Source organism: Pseudorasbora parva, chromosome 5 (assembly GCF_024679245.1).
Source record: "Pseudorasbora parva isolate DD20220531a chromosome 5, ASM2467924v1, whole genome shotgun sequence".
NCBI lineage: Eukaryota > Metazoa > Chordata > Actinopteri > Cypriniformes > Gobionidae > Pseudorasbora > Pseudorasbora parva.
This window is the reverse complement of record NC_090176.1, coordinates 43,672,700-43,699,236: the sequence shown is the minus strand read 5'-3', so window position 1 is coordinate 43,699,236 and position 26,537 is coordinate 43,672,700. Positions and strand designations below refer to the sequence as shown.

General features: G+C 41.7%; 1 protein-coding gene across 1 annotated transcript in view; it reads left to right on the top strand.

The window, feature by feature from the left end:
• The window catches only part of cerkl (ceramide kinase-like), an 86,770-nt gene that overhangs the window by 50,583 nt on the left and 9,650 nt on the right, over window positions 1-26,537 (top strand). Inside the window, exons 5-6 of the mRNA XM_067445107.1 lie at window positions 3,599-3,741; window positions 14,209-14,283. Of these exons, the coding sequence (XP_067301208.1) occupies window positions 3,599-3,741; window positions 14,209-14,283 (218 nt within the window). The remainder of the gene's footprint in view (window positions 1-3,598; window positions 3,742-14,208; window positions 14,284-26,537) is intronic.

Sequence of the window (26,537 nt, the reverse complement as noted above, 5' to 3'; positions counted from 1 at the left end):
ACATCAGCGATGGATGCAATTATTCCCCTCACACATTTATGTTAATTATCAGCACCCTGAATGGAAAGACCTTATTTGTGCAGTTTTTACTGCCACCACATTGACTGCTGATAGATGGGAAGTGAGATAAGTGCCACACAATGAGACTGACGTGACACATTAGGGAACGTTACATGTATGGAAGTAGTGCGTTACTTTTCCCTCACCGTCAGCTCACAGAGACTCTCTCTCCTTCAGAGTTGTAGAGCTATTTTTGCCTTGCAGGAATTTTAAATTCAAAAGGTTACACTTTTCCTCAAACATGGTTTGCTTGTCTGATATACTATTATATATAGTATATCAGTACTATATATAGTATTTCAGACAATGTCACATTTAGAAAAAATTGTCTTTTTTAACCATAAAGTTTGAGAATTGTTAGCTGAAAGAAAATAGTTGTATAGACTTACATTATACCATCATGGAGAAGAGGTTCAGCATTTATCAGAAAAAAAGTTGTACACAATTTAACGTTAGTAATATTGTCAAATCGCAAAAAAGCAACACATTTAAAAAAGTGCTTTTATCACATTTAATTAATCATGATCGCTGACTAAATTATGGAAGCTTGTTTCTGCCAAAAAATAAGAAATAAAAAAGTAACTCACAATTCAGACTTCTTTTTTTTAAAATCAGTATTCCCGTGCTATAAACTCGGAATTTCAAGTTATAAAGTCAGAACTGATATAAAGTCGCAATTGCATGTATTTAAAGTTTATATCTTGCAAGTCTGACTATAACACGCAATTGTGAGTTATAAAGACAGAAGTGTGAGATATAAACTCTTTTCAGAACTGGACTTTATAAGTTGCGATTCTGACTTTATGACTAGATTTTTATTATAAAATATATAATATAACAAAAATAAAAAGAGAAAGAAAAAAGAAAAAGTGGTCAAGATTAAAAAAATTGCAATTATCTTTTAAAACCGTTTCCATGGTGGAAAAAAGCTTTGATAGTGAATAGCATAAAGAGCTGAATAATAATTGACGCTTTCACTTTTTTAAAGTCAAATATGCAAGTCTAAACATTTTCAAAGTGACTAACTAGTTTTATCTTGACACAGCACCTTAAAACGAGAGACTCTCAACATGACAAAGACACATCCGTGAATAGTCAAATAAGTTAAAGAAATCTCAGAATCAATGCAAAGTCTGCCTTTGACAGAAAAAAAAAAAAAAAAAAAAAGAGATTACTGTTGGCTAATGATGCTCATATGATCAGGGTTGCCAACTCTCACGCATCTGGCGTGATTCTCACGCTTTCAGGCTCTGTCTGTCTCACGCTCTCACTCCGCCCAACTCAATCTCACGCCAAATTGCCAAACCTGCTTTTGATATTAAACAAAGCTATAAGCTTTAATTTTTTTAAATGTGTTTTAATGAAATTCAAACAATAAATAGCGTTTTGGCGCTAATGGGGCATAATGTTAAAGCCAGAGGCGTTGAAAAGTGGAGTTGCATGCTCTCGTCTCCCTGCGGCGTGCGCTGGTCACGTGGCCCATGAGCGCTCAATACTTCTAGCGCTGTGCCAATGAATTTAAATGGCTTAAGCGGATACACAACAGTTTCACCATATAGATGTTTGCTGCAAGTTTTGGTAAACAGTACAGCATAGTGTTAGAGTGTATTGATTATTAAGTCAGCCATATTTACAGGATCGTTTTATTATGGAGAATGATAGAGATGCAACATTGTTAACATTAATGTTATTCTTGTATTTAGCCCTCAGGTATTCCTTACTAATTGGTCACACTCATACTCATTAAATTATATTTATTGAATATTTTGAGGAGATCTTTTGGTACTAAATACTATTTGTGCAACAATTATTGTCAATAAATGACCACTTAAAATATTTTTCTTCGAATATTTGTATATATTTCTTCTAATATTTATATTACAATATGTTTAGTAATTAATGTTAAAATAGAGAATTCCAATTCAAAGAGGACAAATAGTCATTTTGTGGCAAAAAAAATAAAAAAATGTTTATTTGTAATGCCATTAACCAGTAGGTGCCTTATGGCTCTTTAATAAATATCCATGTATCTAATCTAGTTGCTCAAAAAAGTATTGCAGTCTTTGCATTCTAATAAATATTTAGATATGATGATCAAACACTAGATTTCTTTAAATGTGAAATTTCAAAACTTGAATAACTTGCATCCTAATATTTTTAATGAATAATGATACTTATATAAGCACTCACAAGTGAATATTAAGGAATGGCACATATAATTTGACCCAAGAAATGTTTAAATAGTGCTAAAACAAACATATTTTTTTCTTATTATGTATAGTATATATACTAGATATAAACTGATACTGAATCAAGATCAAAAGCATTACGCAACCCCCCCCCCCCCCCCCCCCCCGGCCCCAAAAAAAATCTCACTCCAACGTGAACTTAAAAGTTGGCAACCCTGTATGATATATAAGAAAATAAAACTAAAGCTAGTTTTTCTATATATATTTTTAATCAAAAATATATTTTAATTATCTTCATTTGGGGGCTTCTCTTAAATATTGATATGCCATTAATTTTATTGAATTAATCAGTATATCATGCAATTAATCTGGTTAGCATTTTTAATCAGTTGACTGCCCTACACTCAACATGTTAACTTTAGCACTGAACCTTGGTTAATGTGGAATAGGCCTTGTTCATCTCGACCCCATCCGTCATCCCATAAAGCTCTGCATTGTCTCAGCACACTGTGTTTGGTGAGGCCTCTCCGTTGAAGCTTTAACCTCTACAGATGAAGATAAGGCACAGTCTCTGACACCTGTGAAAAGCATAAACTGCTTTAACACGGTTAGTCCCACCCACCCCTTCATAAAATAACCCACAGGTGAATAGGTGAGCTTTGATGTATCGCTTAATATTTACTCTCCTGATTTGGTAGATTCGCAGCGTCCTTCAAGGCGCAGCATATATGGCAGATCAAAATATTGCTGGCAGATTTATCCCAAACACCTGCGACTGCAAGGTCACAGAACTCATTTTGTGAGTGGCATGACTACTTGCCTATTAGTGCTGGCCGTGTCTGCTAAACAAGTCTATTTGTGAGATTGTACAGTATTGCTAAAGGGCATTTCTGAATTAAATGTAATCAGCTTTACTAGGCTGTGTTCATTTATTAGTAATGTGCTTAAAGCAGATTAGTGGGCTCAGCCATTTTTAATGATTTACTTTGCTGCAGAGATCTGACAGATTTTCCGCTATTCTTGAAAAAAAAGGACATTTCCCAATTAGAATGCCTCCCTCTCGACACTTCCATGGTTTAATCTATTGTTCAATACGACGTAATGGGAATTATGATTTCCATTAATTGAAATGGATTCCTCTAATAAAGACTTAGTAGGAATTTTTAATCATATTTAAGGGATAACTATGCCATGTGTAATCTGTATATTCAATCAAATTCTCTTCCATATGGATTTACATTTATCCACATGAGTGAGCAACAGCCTAATTGTTACATGTGTGTTAGCCAGCCCTTGGCCATGACTTTGTGTCACATGACTCACTGCCCATCCGTTTGCCTTCTCTCTAGTGTGGTATGTGTTGGGGGAGATGGCTCTGTGGCTGAGGTGGCCCACGGGTTGCTTCTCCGAGCCCAGATGGACGCTGGGAGGGACACAGATTCTATCTTCACGCCTGTCCAAGCAGCACTTCCTCTCGGCATAATACCAGCAGGTGAGGATCAGGGGTGGTGTATCTCTTTCTCCTGCAGCTGTCCCCAGTACAGCCCAAAATGTCCGGCTCCTCTCAGGAGAGTATGCGAATGAACGCTCAGTCCTCGCTGAGTCAACATGAATTCAAAATTGACCCAATTTATTTGACCCAATTCACTATCATACATTTTTCTGGTCTTACTGTGCACAATTCATCCCATGCAGATCAATGTAAACTTCTTTTTCCGGATAGTGTCACACATATAACTCTTTAACCCCTCCCATTAAACCACCTGGCTCCATTCTAGAATGCAACACCCACTTCTCACAAAACAATAAATTCATTTCTCAAAGGTTATTCTTGTTGAATATTTTGTTTCACACAGAAGAACAACACATTTTGCAAGTGAAATTGCTTTCAAGCTATTTATGTATTTAAATAAATGTGTTGGTAAATTGGTGTTGCATACTACAATTTTTGCAGATGGTTTGAGGGGAGGGGTTGAAGAGTCATATTTGTGATGACATCATCTGGAAAAAGCCTGAGATATGTTAAGAGAGATCTATACGTTTTAATTACAGATTTGATTATATATCAATTAGATATATTATACTTTACTTTATATTTACCAATCACATGCACTAAAGTTAAGGGGTGTTTAGTTGCATTATAAGGCCTTGCCGGTTAAACATTTCATTCGCGTCCCAATGCACAGTTTGCATTGAGTGCGCACACTAAAAGCCTGTCAAACACACATTATTACTGGACTGAGCCGTCTTACTGCGCTAATACAAATACACACAAGGTTAACATATATAAACACAGTCGGTTAACATATATAAACACAGTCGGTTATGTCTAAAGTGTAAGTAAAATCTGTCTTTCATTGACAGCAGCACACCCTAGTGAACACTTGTCTTTAAAGGGACAGTTCACCTCTGAAATTATGTTAAGGGGGGGTGAAACACTCAGTTTCAGTCAATCTCATGTCATTCTTGAGTACCTATAGAGTAGTATTGCATCCTTCATATCTCCGAAAAGTCTTTAGTTTTATCATATTTATAAAAGAAATATGGGCTGTACCGAGTCTTTCCGGAAAAAACCGAGCGGCTGGAGGCGTATCGTGTGGGCAGAGCTAAAGAATGACGAATGTGCACAAAGCGGTGATGTCCTCAAGCGTAGAGAAACCCATCTATCTCAGCTAATACAGATAATGATCCACAATCAAATCTGAGGCTGAAATAAATTGAACAGGAGAAACGGCAACATCAGGATGTCCGTCTCTGTGGTATGTACTTTATTTAGGGGCCTTTGTGTGTCTTTACGCGCAGTTTATGAGGACATGATTCGGTTTATGGACTATTGTATGTGACTAGAGCTTAGAGGTAGCAAGCAAAACGGTTTTGCACGTCAGAGTCAGACTAGTGTTATACAGAACAACAATGGAGTAACCGTTAGCGCATTTGAATGACGAAGCACGCGATCGTATCGTTTACTGATGTTTACTCATGCGACAGTAGCCAATAGCAGAGACATTTGAAGTTGATTTACTCACCGGCTGCTTCCAAAGCAGGACCGAACCTTTATCGCTGGGACCGCTCTGTCAAAAACACACTTCTTTGGTATGATTTGGTGAAGTCCTGTGACAGCAGTGACCGTGGAAATCCACTTTGCGACGCGACTGAAGCGATGCCTTGAAGCTTCCCGTCATTTCTGCGTTCAAATCGGTTCAAATGCAGCGCTGCCTTCCCGGAATGCTGTGCTGAAGCGTTGAAGTCGCTCGACGTCACCCATAGGAATAAAGTGGAGCGCGGCGCGTCATAAGTGTTCACGGAGGACAGGATCTGCACCTGAGAGACTGTTTACGGCGTGCATTTCCTCTCTCTCCCTCTAGTTACGCGCGCGCGCACCCTTCCGGGAGAAGCACCCGTACGGCCCATACAAGGACCTTCCGCTCTATTTAACGTCAAGTCGACCCATACTCGAAAAAAACTCGCCGAAACTTGTGAGAAACCGGAAGGAGTATTTTTAACACAGAAATACTCCATCAAACGTCCAACATTAGTTTTTGAAACTTTGTCTATGTTTAGGATGGGAATCCAAGTCTTTAAAGGTGTAAAAAGCTCAGTATGCATGAAACAGCATTTCACCCCCCCTTTAATAAAAAACAAGATCTTTAATACAGTAGCTTTTAATCAATGTTGTATATTGAATACTATGTAGTTTTCATTTTAGCCTACATTTATTCATTCAGTTTCATACTTAAATGCTACTGTATATATCTCTGAGCTGCCACTGTAAATCTTTATATTTATTGTATATTATACAATACTCTGGGAATGTCTACAAGGTTTTTTAAAGTAAAGTTAAGTTCAAGTAAGGGTTTCCAAGTCTTTTAAAGTAAAATAAAGAAAGAGTATTGCAATAAAAACATTTTCTCCTTAACCTTAACTAAGAATAGAATAGCAAAAACCAAACCGAACCTAAAACCGTGGTTAAAAACTGAGGTATGTATTGAACCGTGAACTAACTGTATTGTTGCATCCCTAATATAAGACACACAATAGTAAAAATATACATAACATAGTTTTTAAATTTAATATTATATAATAACTTTGAAAGCACATTATATTATATATTAATTATGCAGACGAAGCAGACATGGACTAAAACCCACAAAACAGTTGACTCCATGAGGTATTTAAGTGAAGAAACTGAAATTAAACTTATAATTGATAACCACAGCACGTCAAAACGTGACTAGTAGTAAAATAATGTATAGCAACAGTCATGTGGGTAAACCGTGTGACTTTTTATGTTTCATTCCTGCACTAAAACAATCAGAGGCGGGCTGCCAATTAAAACTCAGACCCTGTAGTAATTTCGGTCTCTAGTTTCTGTGCTGTCAGAATGATTTAGTTTGATTGTGTTTTGAAACTCCTCTAGCGAAAACAAACAGGCAGCTCATAACAGCAGCAAGCGAGTGTATCATTATCAAATTGATTTAATCACAGTCAGGCCTCTGAATGGCCCACTCGCACACTGAGTTAATTGCCTTCAAGAGTGTCTGAAATGGAGCATCCTCGATTTGCCTTTGAAACAGGCTCCATTGGCCTTGGATCCGCGGCCTAGAGCCCTGCGTATTGTCCAGGACTGACTAAGCTCAGATATTTTCCTCTCTTTTTTGCGGGATTGTGGCATGAACCAACCCCAAAGAGCTGCCAAACCTGGGTGGAAAGAGGAGGGGAGGGCAGGGTAGATTGGTTCGGTAGCGGCCCCTACTTTTTCGTCCAAGAGTTTGACCTTCACTTGTCATTTCGGGCACAGCAAAATGGAGTGCTGTTGTTAGGAGCAATGGAAGCCCTCCAACTCCACACCCGCTGCAAACTGACCGTACCGGGGTCATGGTTTCTCTTCATTAGTGCCGAATCCCACGGGAGTATTTGTAAACAGTTTCCTGTCACAAATGTGGAGGGGAAAAGAAACGACCCCCCGCCTTTGCCGTTTTCCTGCACAGGTTTGGATGTGTGACATCAGGCCCAGGTCAATCCTTAGGGACGAAGGGAATGGAGTCAAATCACTCTCTTTGTTACAGCTTTGCAAAAACACTCATGTATTGCATCAACTGCTGTGATTTACTGCAAGTAATTACCAATAAAATATACATGAAATGCATTCGCGACGCAGCTACATTGACGTCTAATTATCTTAGCTGGAAAACAGACTAGTTTCTTTAACGCCGATCCGTCATTTTTATACTTCTTTTCTGTCAATATTCATAGTACACTCAAGTTGAACAAACAGTCAAGTTTTTCCAAAGATAAAGCTAATTACAAAGAGTGTTTCAAATACCTTATTTACATGATGCAGGATAAACATTGCCCTGCCCAATTAAAGGCTTTCTCTATGCACCAAAGTATATACACCTCGGTACGTATAGCATATAAATTGCAGGCTTCTAATTAATTTGCCTGCTTTTAAGGGTTTCAGGGGGACTGTTAATTTCTTTGATATTCCAGGCAAAGAACCAAAATGTTGGTGCAGCTTCCACGAGACTCTTAGACATGCTTGACTAGCGACTCATTGCATCACATTCATCTGCCTGGATGAGGGAGACATTAACTGCCTTATGAATATTCATGCTGTCTGCTTAATTAAGTTAATTGTTCTGCAGAAGTGCTCGCACTTCCAAGGACAATTTTTTTTCTCCCTCTCTCGCTCTTTCAGAGCCCCCTTCCTTCCTATTCGCCCCCCACTCTAATATCTGGGCGCTAGCACCATTCGTCACCAGGTTCTGGAATGGAGATGGGTAATATATGGAAGTCCCGATGATGTTGGCACAGGCTGTTGCTCTGAGCCTTGCGGGAAAGGCAGATGCACGCTTGAAATATAGAGTTACCGCACTATACAGACACCGCCGAACAACAAAAGAACAAAACGACTAATGTGAGAAATTTTGCCATTGTCTGACGTGCGTACAACGTTGAACGGCAACACTTCAGAACCTCAAGTGGGCTTTACCAGATCTGTGCAATAAATGGTAATTTTAGCATTCAGATAATGAGATTTTAATATCACACTCACTGAGACTGTTAAGTAAACGCATTCATTATATTTCTTTTAATTGGCGGTACACCAAGCACTCCTTATATTACAGTTTCTCACAAGGCTTGCACCAGAATCTATCCCTGTAGGACTCACTTTGCTATAACACAGCAAAGCCACAGCTTGCCGTTAACGACAGGGAGCGAGTCGGCTCCTTTCCAAAATCTAGCAAGCTGCCTACGTAGACAGTATTTTAAGGCATCAAATGCACACTCCTGACAAGTTTCAAAAGGAAAGATACTGTAAGTTCTTTAGCCCAAATTCTAAAGCATCATCACATACATACTTTGCTGAGAAGGCAAACCCATAATGCATTGCAATAAACTGAAAAAAGATGGCGAACAGGGTGAGAGAAATCTCTCAGAAATGTTATTAAAATCCATTCAAGCGCAAAATAATTACCATAATGTAATGTTCATTACCGTGCTTTTTTTTCTTATTTACACAGCATATAGTAAATTAAGAATAACAAATATACAATATTATATATATAACATTTACATAATTTAAAATATATATATATTTGGGGGTGGATTGTATTTCAAATTAAAATCCAAATTAATATACCCAAAATCATCATTACCACAATACAATAAATATGATCTCAATATTATTACTGCAATGGGGAAAGTCTAGTTCTTACTTTTATTATTACAGATGCTGTAATAAAATGATTGACACATTTTATTTTAAATTAGAGGCAGCAAAAATTTGCTTAACCATCATGAAAATGACATGGAACATGTAACTCGATTATAAGAACTTCATTCATTTAATATTGGATAATATATTTGTAATATATCTCAGGTTTACTTGCTTTCTGAGCAGTTTTACTGAGTTTTCCAATGAGTCTCCATAATAAAACATGGTTTGACTTTAGCTTTTAACAGGACATGTCAAGATGCGGTCACCGTGATTTTGCCAGCCATATTTTGTTGATCCTGGAACATCCCTGTCCAAAAATTCAGTCCTAACCCCATCCTATTCCAGCCCTAAACCTAACCTTACCCATAACTTATCCCTAAAACCAGAGGGAAATGATAGATGAATAACACAGATGTAGACGCACCTAACCCTGCTTTTAACCCTAAACGTGTTCCTCAAATCCGATTGGTTGATTGGAATGTTGTTCAAGGAACAGGTTGCACTTGGTAAAATAACATTCACCATCAAGATGCAATGGCAGAAAAGAAAAGTATGTACTCATCTGAATAATCTGTCAAGTACTCGAGTAAACAAAATAATTAAAATGGTCATAGGAGCTACAGTAAGGCAGATCTCTGGGTTTTGGAACTCAGTCCACCAGACGCTGTTACCTTTACTGAGCTTTTGTGTTGAAATCATCACAACATATGGAAACTCCCAGAGAGGCCAGGAAGCATCATGGATGTGTGTGTGTGTGTGTGTGAGGGAGGGCTACGTTACCAGTGACCTGGTAGGTGGGAAGAGGCACATTTACTTGCAGCCAAATTCAGTTGGAGTGTGAGTGCGTGTCCAGCACTGTAGGCCTGGCCGTCTCCATCATCAGAAAGGGAGGGAAGGTTTCATCCAACACCTCCGTCCTGTTCTCATTTACAGATATTTGCTTTCATACCCTGTTGATCTGAGCAAACACACTGGCCAGATAACTGCATGAAAGGAAATGCCTACTCACCCGACAAGGACAAGCCTCTCTCTGCTGTTTGTCTCTGGTAGTAATCAGTACAAATACACACACCTGTTCTCCCTTCGCAAGCTGCCAGCAAGGTAAACCGCCTTAATTGGCACAAGGCGATATTAACTTAAATTAATGCCCTTTAACAAAGTCCTCATCCTGTAATGATTAACTTCACCTCACTCATTAGATGGGCAAAGCTGCTGCTGTTTTTAAATCAACGCTGCATCACAACTCACATACTAGTCCTAAACGGTGTGCAAGACAAGAGCTAGAGTGTTCTAAAGCAGAGTACATTGAAAATAGTGTTCCAAAGGTGCCTGATATGTTTTGATGTGTGAATCTTTAGAAAATAATTCTATTTTGAATAAACAAAATAAAAAATCACATGCCACAGCATTCAGATGGTCTTATAGCATCTGCATGTCTAATGAGAAAAAGCTTTATAACAAAATCACCTGTGCAGAAAATATAATTGATCCAAATAGAAAGGCTGCTTGTTTATGAAATGCACAAATCTATTTAAAGGGATAGTTCACCCAAAAATGAAAATGCTGTCATCATTTACTCACCCTCAAGATGTTCCTGCTGAACACGAGAAGATATTTGGAACAATATGGGTAACCAAATATGTTTCCCACACTATTTAAGTCAACAGGGACCACCAACTGTTTGGTTACTTATATACTTCAAAAATATCTTCTCTCATGTTCAGCAGAAGAAAGATATTCATACACGTTTGGAACAACTTGAATGCGTAAATGACAGAATTTTAATTTTTGGCGAACCATCACTTTAAAGCAGGGGTGTCCAATCCTGCTATTGGAGTGACTGTTTTGCACAGTTTAGCTCCAAACCCAATCTGAACCAGCTAATCATGGTCTTACTAGGCATTAGAAACTTCCAGTCAGGTGTGTTGAGAGGAGATGGAGCTAAACTCTGCAGGACAGTGGCCACCCAGGACCGAGTTTGGACACCCCTGTTTAACCCCATGCCAGTGATACCACTTCGGGTTTTGTTTTATTTTTTATTTTTTTATCAGTGCAAGAGAGACTCAACATACTTCTTCAATTTTGGCCATACAGACAAGTGTTATACTTCATTATAATCTGTGAAGTGTCTACTTTTATTAGCCTGACAAGCCAGACCCACATCAAGATGTTTGGTCTGGAAACTCACCATTGACAGGGCTCAATCCGAGGGGCGGGATAAACGGCTGTCTTTCAAACTCTCTCTGCACACCGTGCATTCAACTGGATAGCGCTACAACCAACCAGAGACATGAAGGTGAAGCAGAGCTCGTTGATAGATTAAACATTCAACGTATCCGGTTGGCAAAACTCCGAACACATCTTCCCTTTTTAAGAATGACTTCAGTGCCGTTCTTTGTTCTTTTCTCAGAGAAAAGCTTAACTCCAAGTCTTCCAGAGTCGCGGTCAAAGCTGATTTGAAAGACCGGCGTTTGCCAGTTTCTGTGTTTACTAGAAGCACGCGCACGCGCAACTCGGCCATCATTATATTAAGCCCCGCCCACCGACTCTACACGATGTGATTGGCGCGACTAGAGTTTGGCGTTTACAGCTCAGAAGGGTATTGAGAGTTGCTAGACGACACTCGCGGCAAATTAGATTTGCTGCCGCCAGGGTGCGTCTAGATTTCTAGGCTATACTTTTATGTGTGTATACTCACAATAAAAACTAAATATTGTGCTTTTTGCAAAATAAAGAAAGCAAACATGATGCCTCTCTCTCAATGAAGTCCATTCTGATACTTGTCAGATAATGAACTGTAACTTAGTAAATACTTGTCACACAAACATGAGACATATGTCTAAATAAACATTGAATTGTCAGTTTTTAAATAATGTAAATCAAATAGAAAAAAAATTATGCTTATGCTCCCACAAAGAGCATGTTCTATGTAAAATCAAATTCTGATACGGTCCATGCAAGTTTCCCCTCCTCACATAAAAATTTAAATTCAGAAATTTGTTTTCAACCATTGGACCATTCCTTGACAGTTTTGTAAGAATGTTTTCCACAACTTTGTTCTATTAAGTTTGTCTACAAAAATGCTTTGCAGTATGTCACAACAGTAGCATATTGTTTCACTACACACTCATAAGTATGCACTTTCCTGAAGTACATAGTTTTAGTGTAGTATAGACACTCATTTAATAGAAAAAAATGAAATCCATGTTTTAATATTGTTAGGCACTGAAAAGAAACATTCTAACGAAAGACAAATTTTGCATAATTAGAGCATATAAAGTGCATTGATTATTGAGGACTTTAAGTGAGCCGTGATTGGTCAAATATAAATTGAATGGAAAGGTTCCCATTCTGTCCTCTGCAGCAGGTGCTTGAGAACATTGATATGCAGGGGAGAGAATCTGCTATAATAAAGCAAAGCTAAATTTTTTCACGTTTCTGTAGCCTTTCTTAATGGAATCTCATCACTCACTGAGAGTAAACAGTGTCTGTGCAGGGATACACACTATAGCAAACATCATGGGACCATATGCCACCGCATTCAGATGGTCTCATAGCATCAGCATCAGCGTGTGTCTAACGAGAAAAAGCTTTATCACAAAATCACCTGTGCGGAGAACAGAACTGATCCAAATAGAAAAGCTGTTAGTTTATGAAATACACAAGTCCATTTAAAACAACAATTCACCCAAAATGCAAATCTACTGCAATCTACAAATCTACAAAAATTCTGCGGAAAAGTGGGCTAGTACACTGTAAAATAATTGTTTTGGTTTTTGTTGGTTTAACTTAAAAAAGTAAGTAACCTGGTTGCCTTAAAATGTTGAGTATATTGAAATAAAAAAAAATGAGTTGATACAATGAAGGAAATTTGTTTAATAAATAGAAACTCAAAATATTTTTGTATCTGAACAAAATAAAAAATTTGATAAATCATGAAAATAGCACAATTTGGTTTCACTGCATCATCAGAAATAAAACACACACAATTACCCAATATGCTTACAAAATCTTTTAATATTATTTTAATAAAGGTTGTCCAATCTCAAAAAAGGTTCATTGTATTAACTCACAATTTTAATTTCAATGAACTCAAAATTTTAGGGCAACCAGGTAACTTTTTTTCTAAATAATTTTTTACAGTGTATTTCTTACCATGTCTCAAGCTCATGAGGCTCATTATTGTCATGTAAATATTATTAATATTGTCTCAATGTTTCTAAAAATGCAACATAAAAGGTCATCTGAAGTCATATGATAACTTATCAAGACTTATCAATAACAGACCAAAATTGATGTTATTATTCACTGATAATCACACAAAGCTATCACATGAATTCAGAAGACTTGGAATATAGCAGATTTTATGTTGCATTTTAAGAAACATTAAGACAATTATGCAGAAATACCTCATTCAGTATAATATAATACATATTTATATAATATTATTATTTAGTAGTGGCCAAAAGTGATCTCAGGAGTTTATTTGTTTTAATGACCCCACAAGTTACATCAAAATATGAGGAAAATGTTTTATATTTTTTAATATTTTAAATATGAGAGAAGAACAAAACACTAAACTTGGTTTAGGCAATAATCAAAGTTATTTAGCTAAAAAAGGCAATCCGCAGCTACAGGGTAATATAGAAATGCATAAGAAAACAAAAAGCGGACAGGAAAAAGCACTCTAACATAATCATATTTAATTGGTTCTCTCTAGTTTCTCTCACAATTTCTTTGTATGACATATATATATATATATATATGTCCGCACTTATCTCTTTTCATTGCATTATGATAAAACAATTGACTCCAAACAACAACTGAAGAGAAGAGAAAGGGTACATTTTCATAGACCAGACATCACTTTCAGGCATTTCTGTATATAAGATAATATTTGTTTATAATATAACATTCTTTTATTTTGATTTCGGGGGGAAATATAACCATTTCTTGACAGTTTTTGTAAAATTCACCCTAATATTGCCCACAACTCCTTGTGCTATAAAGTTTATCTCATGTGTTTGATTCTGGAACTTCATGTGACAAACAAAATGTATGTCATTGCTACGTATCGGGCTTTAGACTTGGAATATAGGATGTTTTGTGTCACATTTTTAGGACCATTAAGTTCATAAGTCATATGAACAAAACTTTAGGTTGTTTTATTGTGTTTTTGTAGCTTGATCACTAAGTATTCCTTAAAAATGGTTAAAATGCGTAATTATCCTTCCATAGGTTCTACTGACGTGGTGCCGTGCTCTGTGCATGGAATAAGACACGCCGTGACTGCAGCCTTGCACATCATCATGGGTATTTATCTCTGTTTCTTTCTCTCCTTCATGCATGAGCTTCTAGTGATTCTCTACCCTGTACGCTAACTGTAAGGCCTTGAGGAACCACGGGACTTAACGGAGCACAAATATACATGATAATAACATGTAAATGGAATTCATATTTACTTTTCAATTCCACTGAGTTATGTGTGCAGGGGCAATGGTTTCATTTTTTCACCCTTTGGAAGTCTCTCTCTCTCTTTTCCGTGCATCCCAATGGCGGAGTGTGCGGTGGTTCTCTGTAATCTGTTGTTTAATTAGAGTGCACAGGCTGTTGTTATGGGGGCCGAGAGAAGACAAACCCCCCACGCGGGCTCTGCCTCTCCAGCTTTGGAGATCATGGTTAACAGGTCCCATGGAACGAGAGACAGTCCCTGGAGAGGTGGAGATACGTCTGTCGTCAATCACCCGTACGGTCCCGCCACGTACGCAGAGCTTCTTTGACGTGGCTGTGGGCCGTCATTGGAAGTGTTACTTCTGGCTGGCAGTGTTCGCTTTGGCTTTAGTATTGCATGTTCCTATCTGTCTGTCTGTCTGTGAGGCGTTTTTGAAGTTAGCACCAATATGTCTGGGCCATTGTGTCGACTGTGCAAGCTCTCCTGGGCTTAGCTTAACAGACAAGCGGATTTGGCTTGTGTCAGGGGATTACACGCACAAACTAAGCTCACATCCTCAAAAAAAAAGAGAGAGAACACATACTGGCAAAAATTTAGCTTTATATCTGAATTACAATTGGGATGAACACAATCAGAACCGCACAATAGAATTACAGAATCAGTTGTGTTCGAGTTAATGAGGTTCTTTGTATATGTGGATTACTGAAAATGTTTTATTTGGTGATATTTTGTTTCCCAGTCTCCCTGTAGTCAATCATTTTATACTTTAAAACTCATCGTTGATCACCAAAAATGACATTTAAATCTCAACACGATCTCATGGTAATGCGTATCAATAGTACGAGTGTGAAATCTCGTGGAATGAATACGGCAAAATGAGTTTTGGCGTGAAAATTATGTGCAGTTTTTCGCGTACATATGATACACACTTTATGGCTTGCATATGACATGCTCTTGGGTAGGATTAGGGTGGTGGGGTGGGGAGTTCGTACGTGTAATACGCCACAAAGTGCCACAAAGTTATACGCACGCGAAAAAACGTGTATGCACGCCAAAACTCATTTTGGCGTATACATTCCAAGAGATTGCACACTCGTACTATTTATATGCATTATTGTGAGATCGGGCTCTTAAATCTTCATGCCTTAAATGTAACTTGCTTTATGTACACTGTCCAATTGAAAATTTTCTAGCGACTGATCACATCTAAATTTTTCAGTTGGCCGAATTTATATTCAGTGAATTGATGCAGTTTAATTCACAGAAATTCAATTCGGCCAACTGAAAAATGTAGAAGTGATCAGTCACTTGAATATGTTCAATTGTAGACCAGAATTTTTTTACAGTGTAGTATATGCGGATACATGAATATGCAAATTACCCTGCCTCCACTCCCAACTTTACTGTAGTTAACACTACACAAGGACAAGTGGATATACTGGTTTAATTCAGCCATATATGTTTGAGACAGAAATGGATCCAGAAGAAGAAGTAGAAGAGTGAATTATACAAATACAGGCTCGTCTACAGGTCAATGTATTAGAATGGTAATGCGTTTTATGCATCCCTCTCTACAACGTCGGACACATAAGAGTAATTAATATGATTAGCCTTTTGCTTGACTACGTTATTTAACAGCTAATAACGTGTTGCTAATGTTACACAAATCATATTTCTGTTTGAAACTTTGCTTTCTAAAAATCAGCATCCTTAGAAATGCTTTGAACAACTTAAGTTCGTCATAACATCGGAATATACATCACATACTTAATTCACACGCTATTGCTTAATGTAACACATTTTTTCATATCAACAGGAAAATATACTGCGTTAACCTGGCTTCTCTTGAGACTCCCCTGCTTCAGAGAATAGTTAATGATATGCTAAAGTCCGCCCGCACATTGACGGGATTGATTATAACAAATTTGTGAGAGAACAAGGGGGATTTCAATCCACATTTTTTGAGACTATCTTTGGTGAATGGTAAATGGCAATGGCTTTGACTTATAAATGTAAACATGATTTGTATTTAAAATAATATTTAAAATACAAATCATGTTCATTTTATATTAAAAGCACCACATAGACATAGACAACATTAAAAACTTGATTTTCACTACTTTACTTCTTTAAATCAATAGTTCACTCAAAAACTACGTGAAAATTGAAAATCCTGTCCTGATTTACTCACCCTCATGTTTTTCCAGAATGTGGTACACTTTTATTTACTTCTGTTTAGAAGACATAATACATATTTTAAGGATGTTTTAGAGAATCTTCATATTTTCCATTTTACAATCAGGCTTTAAAATGTACAAAAACAGCTTAAAAGGTACAATAAACACTGTAAAAAAAATGTGTTGGTTTTTGTTGGTTTAACTTAAAAAAGTAAGTAACCTGGTTGCCTTCAAATTTTGAGTTTATTGAAAATAAAAATTTGAGTTGATACAATGAAGGAAATTTGTTTAATAAATAGAAACGTCTCGGGTTACTATTGTAACCCTTGTTCCCTGAGAGGGAACGAGACACTGCGTCGTCGAGTGACGACACTCTGGGAACGCCCCCAGCGTGACGGCTCTGAAGTATGAATGAAATCAGCCACCAATCTGATTGGTGCAACGTCGTGACGTAACCGGCGACGGCGTACGCGGAAGCTATAAGAAGGCGCCGCCCCAAACAACAGACAGCCTTTGCGATGAAGCGAGCGCTCTACGTGTAGGTGTGGCGACGAGACGCAGTGTCTCGTTCCCTCTCAGGGAACAAGGGTTACAATAGTAACCCGAGATGTTCCCTATATCGAGGGAACTCAACACTGCGTCGTCGAGTGACGACACTCTGGGAACGTCAATACCCACTATGCCACACCGAGACACGCCCATCCTGGTGTGAAGCTGGAGCCCAGGCACACTCAGGACGCAAGCACTCTAGCACCCGGCGTAGCCGGGAGGTCCAGCTTATAAAATCTTATAAAGGTGTGTGGATTAGCCCAACCCGCCGCCTCACAAATCTCAATAAGTGAGGCTCCCGAAAGGAGGGCCACCGAGGAGGCCAAGCCCCTCGTAGAGTGAGCCCTCACGGCCATGGGTGAAGGCATATTGCGCACCCAATAAGCCGTGGCTATCGCCTGCACGATCCAGTTACTAATAGTCTGTCTCGCCGCAGGCAACCCTTTCTTAAGGGGGCCAAAGTACACCAGAAGCTGGTCCGATTTCCTCCATTGAGCTGACCTGTCTAGATAGATCCTCAATGCCCTAACCGGGCAGAGCAGGTGCAGCCTAGCTTCCTCTGCCGTCGCGTGAGGCGGAGGATGAAAAGCCTGAAGAAACACCGACCCCATCCCTGAAGATGGGACCTTGGGCACGTAGCCCGGTCTGGGATGCAAGATAGCTTTCACCCCGCCCGGGGCAAACTCCAAGCAAGTAGGCGTGACCGCCAATGCCTGGAGGTCCCCCACTCTCCTCAGAGAAGTGATGGCGAGGAGAAATGCTACCTTCAGGGTCAGATTTCTCGCCTCAGCCGACTCCAATGGTTCGAAGGGGGCCTCAGCCAACCCTTCCAGAACCACTGCCAGGTCCCAAGCCGGGACTCTGGGATGAGCCGCAGGCCTCAATCTCCTAGCCCCACGGAGAAAACGCACAACCAAGTGGTGTCTACCCAAAGGGCCCCCTTCCAAAGGCGAGTGGAAAGCCCCTATGGCTGCCACATACACCTTCAGAGTGGATGGGGTCAAACCGGCGGAGAAACGGTCTTGGAGGAACTCCAGTACTGAAGCGACTGCGCAGTCAACTGGGTCCACCCCCCTTTCTCTACACCAGCTAGTGAAGACATTCCACTTTAGGCTATACAGTTTCCTCGTAGAGGGAGCCCTAGAGCTGAGAATGGTCTCAACGACCTCTTGTGGCAGACCCTCCTCTAGGTACTGTGCCCCCTCAGAGGCCAGACCCAGAGGTTCCACAACTCTGGCCTGGGGTGGAAAATCACACCCCCTGCCTGAGACAGCAAATCCCTCCTCAGAGGGACCTGCCACGGGGTTCCGTCTAGAAGTGCCACAATGTCGGAGAACCAAGCTCGGGACGGCCACCGGGGTGCCACTAATAGGAGGCTGATGCCCTCCCGGCGGACTCGCTGTAGAACTCCCGGGAGCAGAATGATCGGGGGAAATGCGTACAGACGCTGCCTCGGCCACGTCTGTGTCATGGCTTCCAGCCCCAACGGGGCCGGAGGCCTGAGGCTGAACCACAGTGGGCAGTGGGTCGTTTCTACGGAAGCAAACAGATCCACTTCCACTGGGCCAAACCTCTCGCACATGGCCTCCACCACCTCTGGGTGGAGCCGCCACTCCCCGGGCCTCAGCCCCTGCCTCGACAGGACATCCGCTCCCTGGTTCTGGTCCCCTGGGACATACATCGCTCTGAGAGACGACAGTTTCCCCTGGGACCACAGGAGGATCTGAAGCGCCAACTTGCATAGTGGGCGTGACCTCAGACCCCCCTGGTGATTGAGATACGATACCACCGACGTATTGTCGGATCGTATCAGGACATGGTGGCCGTGAAGGTCTGGGAGAAAGCTCCTCAAAGCTTTGTAAACCGCCAACATTTCCAAGCAATTTATGTGCCAGGAGGAATGTTGGGGTCCCCACGAACCCCTCATGAACCGGCCTTCCATGACCGCGCCCCAGCCCGTGAGGGAGGCGTCTGTTGAAAGGATCTTCCTGCAACATAACGCTCCTAACACAGGCCCTTGGGACAGGAACCTCGGATCCTTCCATATAACGAGGGAACGAAGGCATCTGCGCGTTACCCTGATCATACGGAAAGGTTTTCCCCTCGAGGAAAACCCCTTGGTTCCTAGCCACCACTGGAGGGGCCTCATGTATAGCAGACCCAACGGAATTACGTTGGATGCTGCTGCCATGAGTCCCAGCAGTCTCTGAAACTGCTTCACAGTGCGGCTGTGGCCTAGCTTCACCCCTGAGACCTCCGCCAGTATAGAACCCACCCGTGCGGGAGACATGCTCGCTCGCATCGAGGTTGAGTCCCATACCACCCCGAGGAACGTGGTCCTCTGGGCGGGTATCAACACGCTCTTGGCCGTGTTCAGTCTCAGCCCCAAGCACCTGAGATGGGCTAAAACGACATCTCGATGCCGAATCGCCATCTCGCGCGACTTTGCCATAATGAGCCAGTCGTCGATGTAATTCAGCACACGGATGCCCTGCAGCCTCATAGGGGCCAGAGCTGCATCCATGCACTTCCTGAAGGTGCGAGGGGAAAGAGCTAGACCGAAAGGAAGCACCCGATATTGGTACGCTTCGCCCCCGAAAGCGAACCTCAGGAACTTCATGTGGGCAGGAAGGATGGAGACATGAAAATATGCGTCCTTTAGATCTATCGTGACGAACCAGTCCTCGAACTGGATCAGATTCACGATCATTTGAATTGTGAGCATCTTGAACCTGAATCTCCTCAGAGACCGATTCAAGTACCTCAGATCTAATATTGGACCTAAGCCTCCACCTTTTTTGGGAACAATGAAATAACGGCTGTAAAAGCCCGACTCCCTGTCTGGTGGAGGGATCTTTTCTATCGCCCCCTTGACCAGCAGAGACTGTACTTCTTGTTCCATAACCTGCCTCTGGGCCGGGGGGACCACAGTCCAGACCACCCCGCTGAACTTCGGTGGTGGAACTCTGAACTGCAATCTGTACCCCCTTCCCACTGTACTCAGGACCCACGCAGAAATATTCGGGAGGCACATCCATGCTCCGATATATTCTACTAGGGGAACCAGCCTCTCGAGGCTGGTCTCTGGTACCCACCGAACCCCCTGCCCGACCCCCTGAAGCGGCCACCCGGCAGAGCTTAGTCGGGGAGGATTTTCGGTGTGCGCACGCATTCGCTGCCCCGCCGCAGGTCGATTTCGAGGCGGCTGGGACGGCGCACGTCCGCGGGAAAACGATGAGGCCCGAAGCGTTGTTAACGGCGGGAACACAACATCGATTTCCCCAGAGCTGCGGGCTCGGAACGACCTCGGTCGTCCGCCCCCGGGAGGGCCAGCTCTGAGTGATCCCGCCGCAGCTAGGACCGCTTGCCAGAAGCCTTCTTCGCCTGAAGGACTTCCCTCAAGTCGCCCTTCGGCTTAGAAGACTTCTGGCGAGAACGTCGCCTCCTTTGCCAGGCTCCCTCGGGAGGGGCGCGGGAAGCGACGCTCTCCTTTTTCGCCTGTCTGTGGGCGCTGGTGGAGGGCCGGGACTGGCCACCAGAGACCTCCCTGCTGGCTACAGGAGGCCCCTGGCGGCGAGGGAGATACTGCCGGAAAGCCGCCGACTGTTTCCTCACCTCCTGGAATCTCTCGACAACGCTATTGACTGCGTCGCCGAAGAGACCCATAGGAGCTATCGGGGAATCCAGAAGGAAGGATTTCTCCTTCTCCTTCATCCCCGATAGGTTTAACCAAAGGTGCCTCTCCACGCACACCATGCCAGCCATAGAGCGGCCGATAGCACGGGCCGTCTCTTTGGTGACGCGGAGAGACAAGTCGGTAGCTTTCCGCAGCTCTGTAATATCGTCCGGAGACGGACCCTCTCCCTCATCGAGCTCTTTGAGGAGCTCAGCTTGGTATGCCTGCAGTACCGCCATGGTGTGCAGGCAACTACCAGCTCTACCGGCCGCTCGATACGCCCTGCCCACCAGGGACGACATGTCCCTGCATGGCTTGGTGGGCAGGACAGGGGCTTTCAGGGACGCTGCTGCCTCGGGAGACAGATAGCTCGCTAACGCCTCCTCGACGCGAGGCAGCGTCCCATAACCAGCCTCAGCCGCGCCCACGACACACCCGAAGTCGAGAACTGGGGGTGTCGATAGGCGCGACGAGTATGGTTTTCCCCATGATTTGCACAACTCGTTATGCAAATCCGGGAAAAACGGCAAGCCCCTGCGTGGCGGCTGAGCACGCTTTTTGAAGAAGCGTCCATCCAACCTGCTCACAGGCTGGACTTCCACCTCTTCCTGTGGCCAGTCGATACTGAGTTTGGCCACAGCACGTGTCAGCACGTCCACCAGCTCTTCTTGAGCGGGAGAGTGAAGAGGTGAATTCACCTGCACTCCGCCCGCCTCCAGGCTGAACTGATCTGATCCCTCGGAATCAGACAGCATCAGCACTGGGTTATCGACCTCGTGGGAAGAAGCCGCAGCGCGGGCTTCCTCACGAGGCGGAAGAGCGTCTGAATCATCGGACGAGGATTGGGAAGATGCCTCAGCATGCCCGCCTCCCGTCGCGAGATCCAGTTGTGAGCCCCAGGATCTACGCCGCCGCGCTGCCTCAACAGACGCGGGACCAGACCCACGGGGCTCGCGAGCCTGACCGCCTTCGGTGAAGACGGCCAGCCGTGAGCGCAGCACCCGGAGCGGCAGCCTCTCACACTCGCTGCAGGCGGCACCCTCAAGCGCCGCCTGAGCGTGCTGCGCTCCGAGACACTGCACACACAGCTGGTGTGTGTCCGAGCCCGTAATGGCTGATTTCATTCATACTTCAGAGCCGTCACGCTGGGGGCGTTCCCAGAGTGTCGTCACTCGACGACGCAGTGTTGAGTTCCCTCGATATAGGGAACTCAAAATATTATTGTATCTGAACCACATAAAAAATGTGATAAATCATGAAAATAGCACTATTTGGCTCCATCATCACAAATAAAACACATTTACCCAATATACTTACAAAATCTTTTAATAATATTTTAAAGGTTGTCGAATCTCAAAAAATGTTCATTGTATTAACTCAAAATTTTAATTTCAATGAACTCAAAATTTTAAGGCAACCAGTTAACTTTTTTTCTAAATATTTTTTTACAGTGAGTTAAAATCTTATGAAGTCATACTATAGCTTTGCGTGAAGAAAAAAAAAAATATATAATTCACCTAATAAAAAACCTCTGTCATAATTTACTCAGCCTAATGTCATTCCAGAACACTGCTGTTTTGTTGTTGTTGTTGTTGTTGTTTTTACTGTATAAGACAAAATAGGAATTTGGATGGAATCGTCACATAGTTGCTCTCCATACAATTACAATTAAAATACAGCACACAATTAGTCCATATAACTTGTGCACTATATTCTTCTGAAGTCATATGATAGCTTAGTGTGAATAACAGACTGAAATTTAAAAGAATAGTTTACTCACCCTCATGTCATTCCAGAATGCTGTATGCTGTTGTTTGCTTCTATAGAAGACAAAAATTGATGTTCACTTAGTTATTTTCGATACATTGACCACCAGGCTTCAAAATGTACACAAACAGCACAAAGATAACATAAAATGCATCCATATGACTCATGCACTATGTCGTGAATTAGCTTTGTGTGAAGACATGATACAACCTATACCAACACAAATATATTAAAGAATGGCTCAGTGTTTTTTCCATGCAATCAAAGTTAGTTAATGAAGTCCAATGTTGTTTGTCCTCATTCATTTTCATTGTATGGACGAACACATACATTCTGAAAAGTTTAATCTTTTGTGTTTCACAGAAGAAAGTTAGTCATACGGGTTTGGAACAACATGAGGGTTAGTAAGTGACACAGAATGTACATTTTTGAGTGAACTATCCCTTTAAAATAACATAACTGGATTGTGTGACAATATCAGATGACAAACCCTCAAAACTGGTGTGCTTAAAACTCTCCGGCCCAGTTCTGTTCTCGCTTGGCTGCAGACTCGGATGATTAACCCCGATGTGACCTCCACGTGTGAGAGAATGCGTCTCATCATGAAGTCCTCAGAATTGAGCCATATGGTAGTGTAACTCATAGCTTTTGACTAAAGGGAGGTGTGAGATTTAAGAACGAGTGAATTTCTTTTGTTCGCCTGAGATTGGCACCTTTTCTGTGCACCGCGGTACACTTGCTATCTCAGCAGGAACGTTGAGAAACATCCTCGTACCGTCGTGATTAATTGCTCCATCAAAACATTGTGGCTCTCTGTACGAACCGCTGAGCTAAGTGTAGGCACTCGCTCAGCATAAGACAGCTTTTCCTTAGAAGACATTCCTACATGCAGGCATTAGGCGTCTTGTGTTAAGCGAATTGAATAAAAAACAAAACAAGTTTTCCCTTTTCTTTACTACACAAAGTGTCTGGCTTTTGTTGCTGCAAGGCAAAAGAGAAACATCAACGGCACATAAGACACCTGACACGAATGAGAGCGTAATGCCTATTTAGGAAGGCCAATATAGGGCTTGTTCATTTCTAATTAAGCAATATTTACGCATGTGAATAAGGCCAACTGGCGGGATTTGGAAGGATCTAATGAATAATGCATGAGCAGAGAGAGCGTATGCACGGGGAGACAGAAGGAGGTCAGGAATGTGCCGGGCTACGGGGACTGGACTCAACCAATGGGCCACCAGATCCAGTCATTCCTGCTCACTCCGACGTATGTAATGAATTAACTCAAGAGATGTCACAATGACACTTGATAGATGACTCTATTGTTTCTAATGGACTTGAATTACATTTGTTGATTAGCTTTTATGATGCACATATACATGCATACACAGATGTATATACATATTGATTATGTATTGCTGTTTAAAAGTTTGGTCAGTAAAATTATTTTTTGATAGAAATGTATTCTTTTATTCAGCAAACATGGACTCACTTGATTAAAGTGCAGTAAAGTAATCAATAAATGCAGCTCGTTCATTTCAACCCCAAAATTGTATAATATACACCGATCAGGCATAACATTATAACAGCCTTCTTAATATTGTGTTGGTCCCCATTTTTCTGCCAAAACAACCCTGCCCCGTCGAGGCATGGACTACACTAGGCCCCTGAAGGTGTGCGCTGTGATATCTGGCACCAATATGTTAGCAGCAGATCCTTTAAAGCTACACTGTGTAACTTTTTTAGTTTATTCTTAGCTAAAAACACTTAGATCTTTCAAAAATATATTAATGTATATTTACTTCTTTCAAGTAATAAAGTATTCTCATAAGTTTATAATATGCCATTGAAAATACATACGGGTGAGGGGTTCGAATGCCGGTCACCATGTTGCTCCTCCATCTTGAAAGTACATTAGCCAAAGAGGGACATACCCATAAATTCAAGCTTCACCTTTCGCATTATAACACTCGATGGCACCGTGTCGAATGTGAAGAGGGGGATTGCCATGTTTAACTTTAGGAGTTAAAACGAAATCGGAATTGAGAGGAACAGAAACTAATATTCCCTGGATGGTCATATACCTTTTCACCGCTAGATGGGGGAAAATATCACACAGTGTAGCTTTAAGTCCTGTAAGTTGTGAGGTGAGGCCTCCAAGGATCAGACTTGTTTGTTCAGTGCATCCCACAGATGCTCGATTGGATTGAGATCTGGGGAATTAGGAGGCCAAGTCAAAACCTCAAACTCATTTTTGTGCTCCTCAAACCATTCCTGAACCGTTTTTGCTTTGGGACAGGACGCATTATTAGAGCCACCAGGGAATAACGTGTCCATGAACTGGTGTACAGGGTCTGCAACAATACTTAGGTAGGTGGTACTTGTCAAAGTAACATCCACATGGATGGCAAGACCCAAGGTTTCCCAGTAGAACATTGCCCAAAGCATCACACTGCCTCCGCTGGCTTGCCTTCTTCCCATAGTGTATCCTTGTGCCATGTGTTCTTCAGGTAAGTGACGCACACACACCCAACCATCCACGTGATGTAAAAGAAAACATGATTCATCAGACCAGACCACCTTCTTCCATCGCTCCGTGGTCCAGTTCTGATGCTAACATGCCCACTGTCGCCGCTTTCAGAGGTGGACAGAGGTCAGCATGTGCACTTGACTGGTCTTCACCTATGCAGCCCCATCTACAAACTGCGATGCACTGTGTATTCTGACACTTTTATATCAGAGCATCATTGACCATCATTGCCAGCATTGACTTCATGAGCAATTTGAGCTACAGTAGCTCGTCTGGCCAGCCTTTGCTCCCCACGTGCATCAATGAGCCTTGGCCGCACATGACCCTGTCACCGGATGTTTCTTCCTTGGACAACTTCTAATAGATACTTACCACTGCAGACCGGGAACACCCCACAAGAGCTGCATTCAAATTCTGCCTAGTCAAACTCTCTCAAATCCTTGGCCCTTTTTCCTGCTTCTAACACATCAATTTTGAGGACAAAATGTTCACTTGCTGCCTAATATATCCCACCCACTAACAGGTGCTGTGATGAAGAGATAATCAGTGTTATTCTCTTCACCTGTCAGTGGCATTATTGTTTGCATCTGTTATTATTGTGCTCTCAATGGCTGTTTAAAAAATAAATAAATAAACAGTCTACTACCTACATAGGCAGCTACCTTTTGAGACACTCTGAAATAACACTTCATAAATGATCAATTTATTTATAAGCAACTTCAAATTTGCATAATGTGCACGAGACATTCGACTAACAATTTCAATAGAGCATATGTTGGGGTAAAATAGTCAAAAGTCATCAAGAAAATTTTTTTTGGTAACGAATGCAATATATTTATATATTCTTGTGGTACTTTTGTGCACAGATGCTGCCTGCAAAGTCTCAAGGCAGTGAGGCCTCAAGTCAACTGCCAGTGTCTAAAAAATGCAGGCCATAGTGTTTTCGAGTTTGGTCTTTTTTAAACTCTTTCTCTACCAGTGATTTCTTTTTAAAGTTGCCAGCCACAGCCAGCATTTTTGATCATTTTCAGATTAAGCATTATTTTTCAAATAAATACTTGAATATGGTTAAGTTGGTTAAAAGTAACATTTTGAGCAAAAAGATGCGAAAATCTAGCCTGACAAGCCAGACCCACATCAAGATGTTGCAAAACTCCAAACACATCTTCCCTTTTTAAGAATGACTTCAGTGCCGTTCTTTGTTCTTTTCTCAAAGAAAAGCTTAACTCCAAGTCTTCCAGAGTCGCAGCCAAAGCCGATGTGAAAGACTGCCGTTCGCCAGCTTCTTTGTTTATAAGGAGCACACGGAACCTCCACAACTCGGCCGTCATTATGTTAAGCCCCGCCCACCGACTCTATACACGTTGTGATTGGCCTGACTAGAGTTTGTTTTTTCCAGCTCAGAAGTCTATTTAG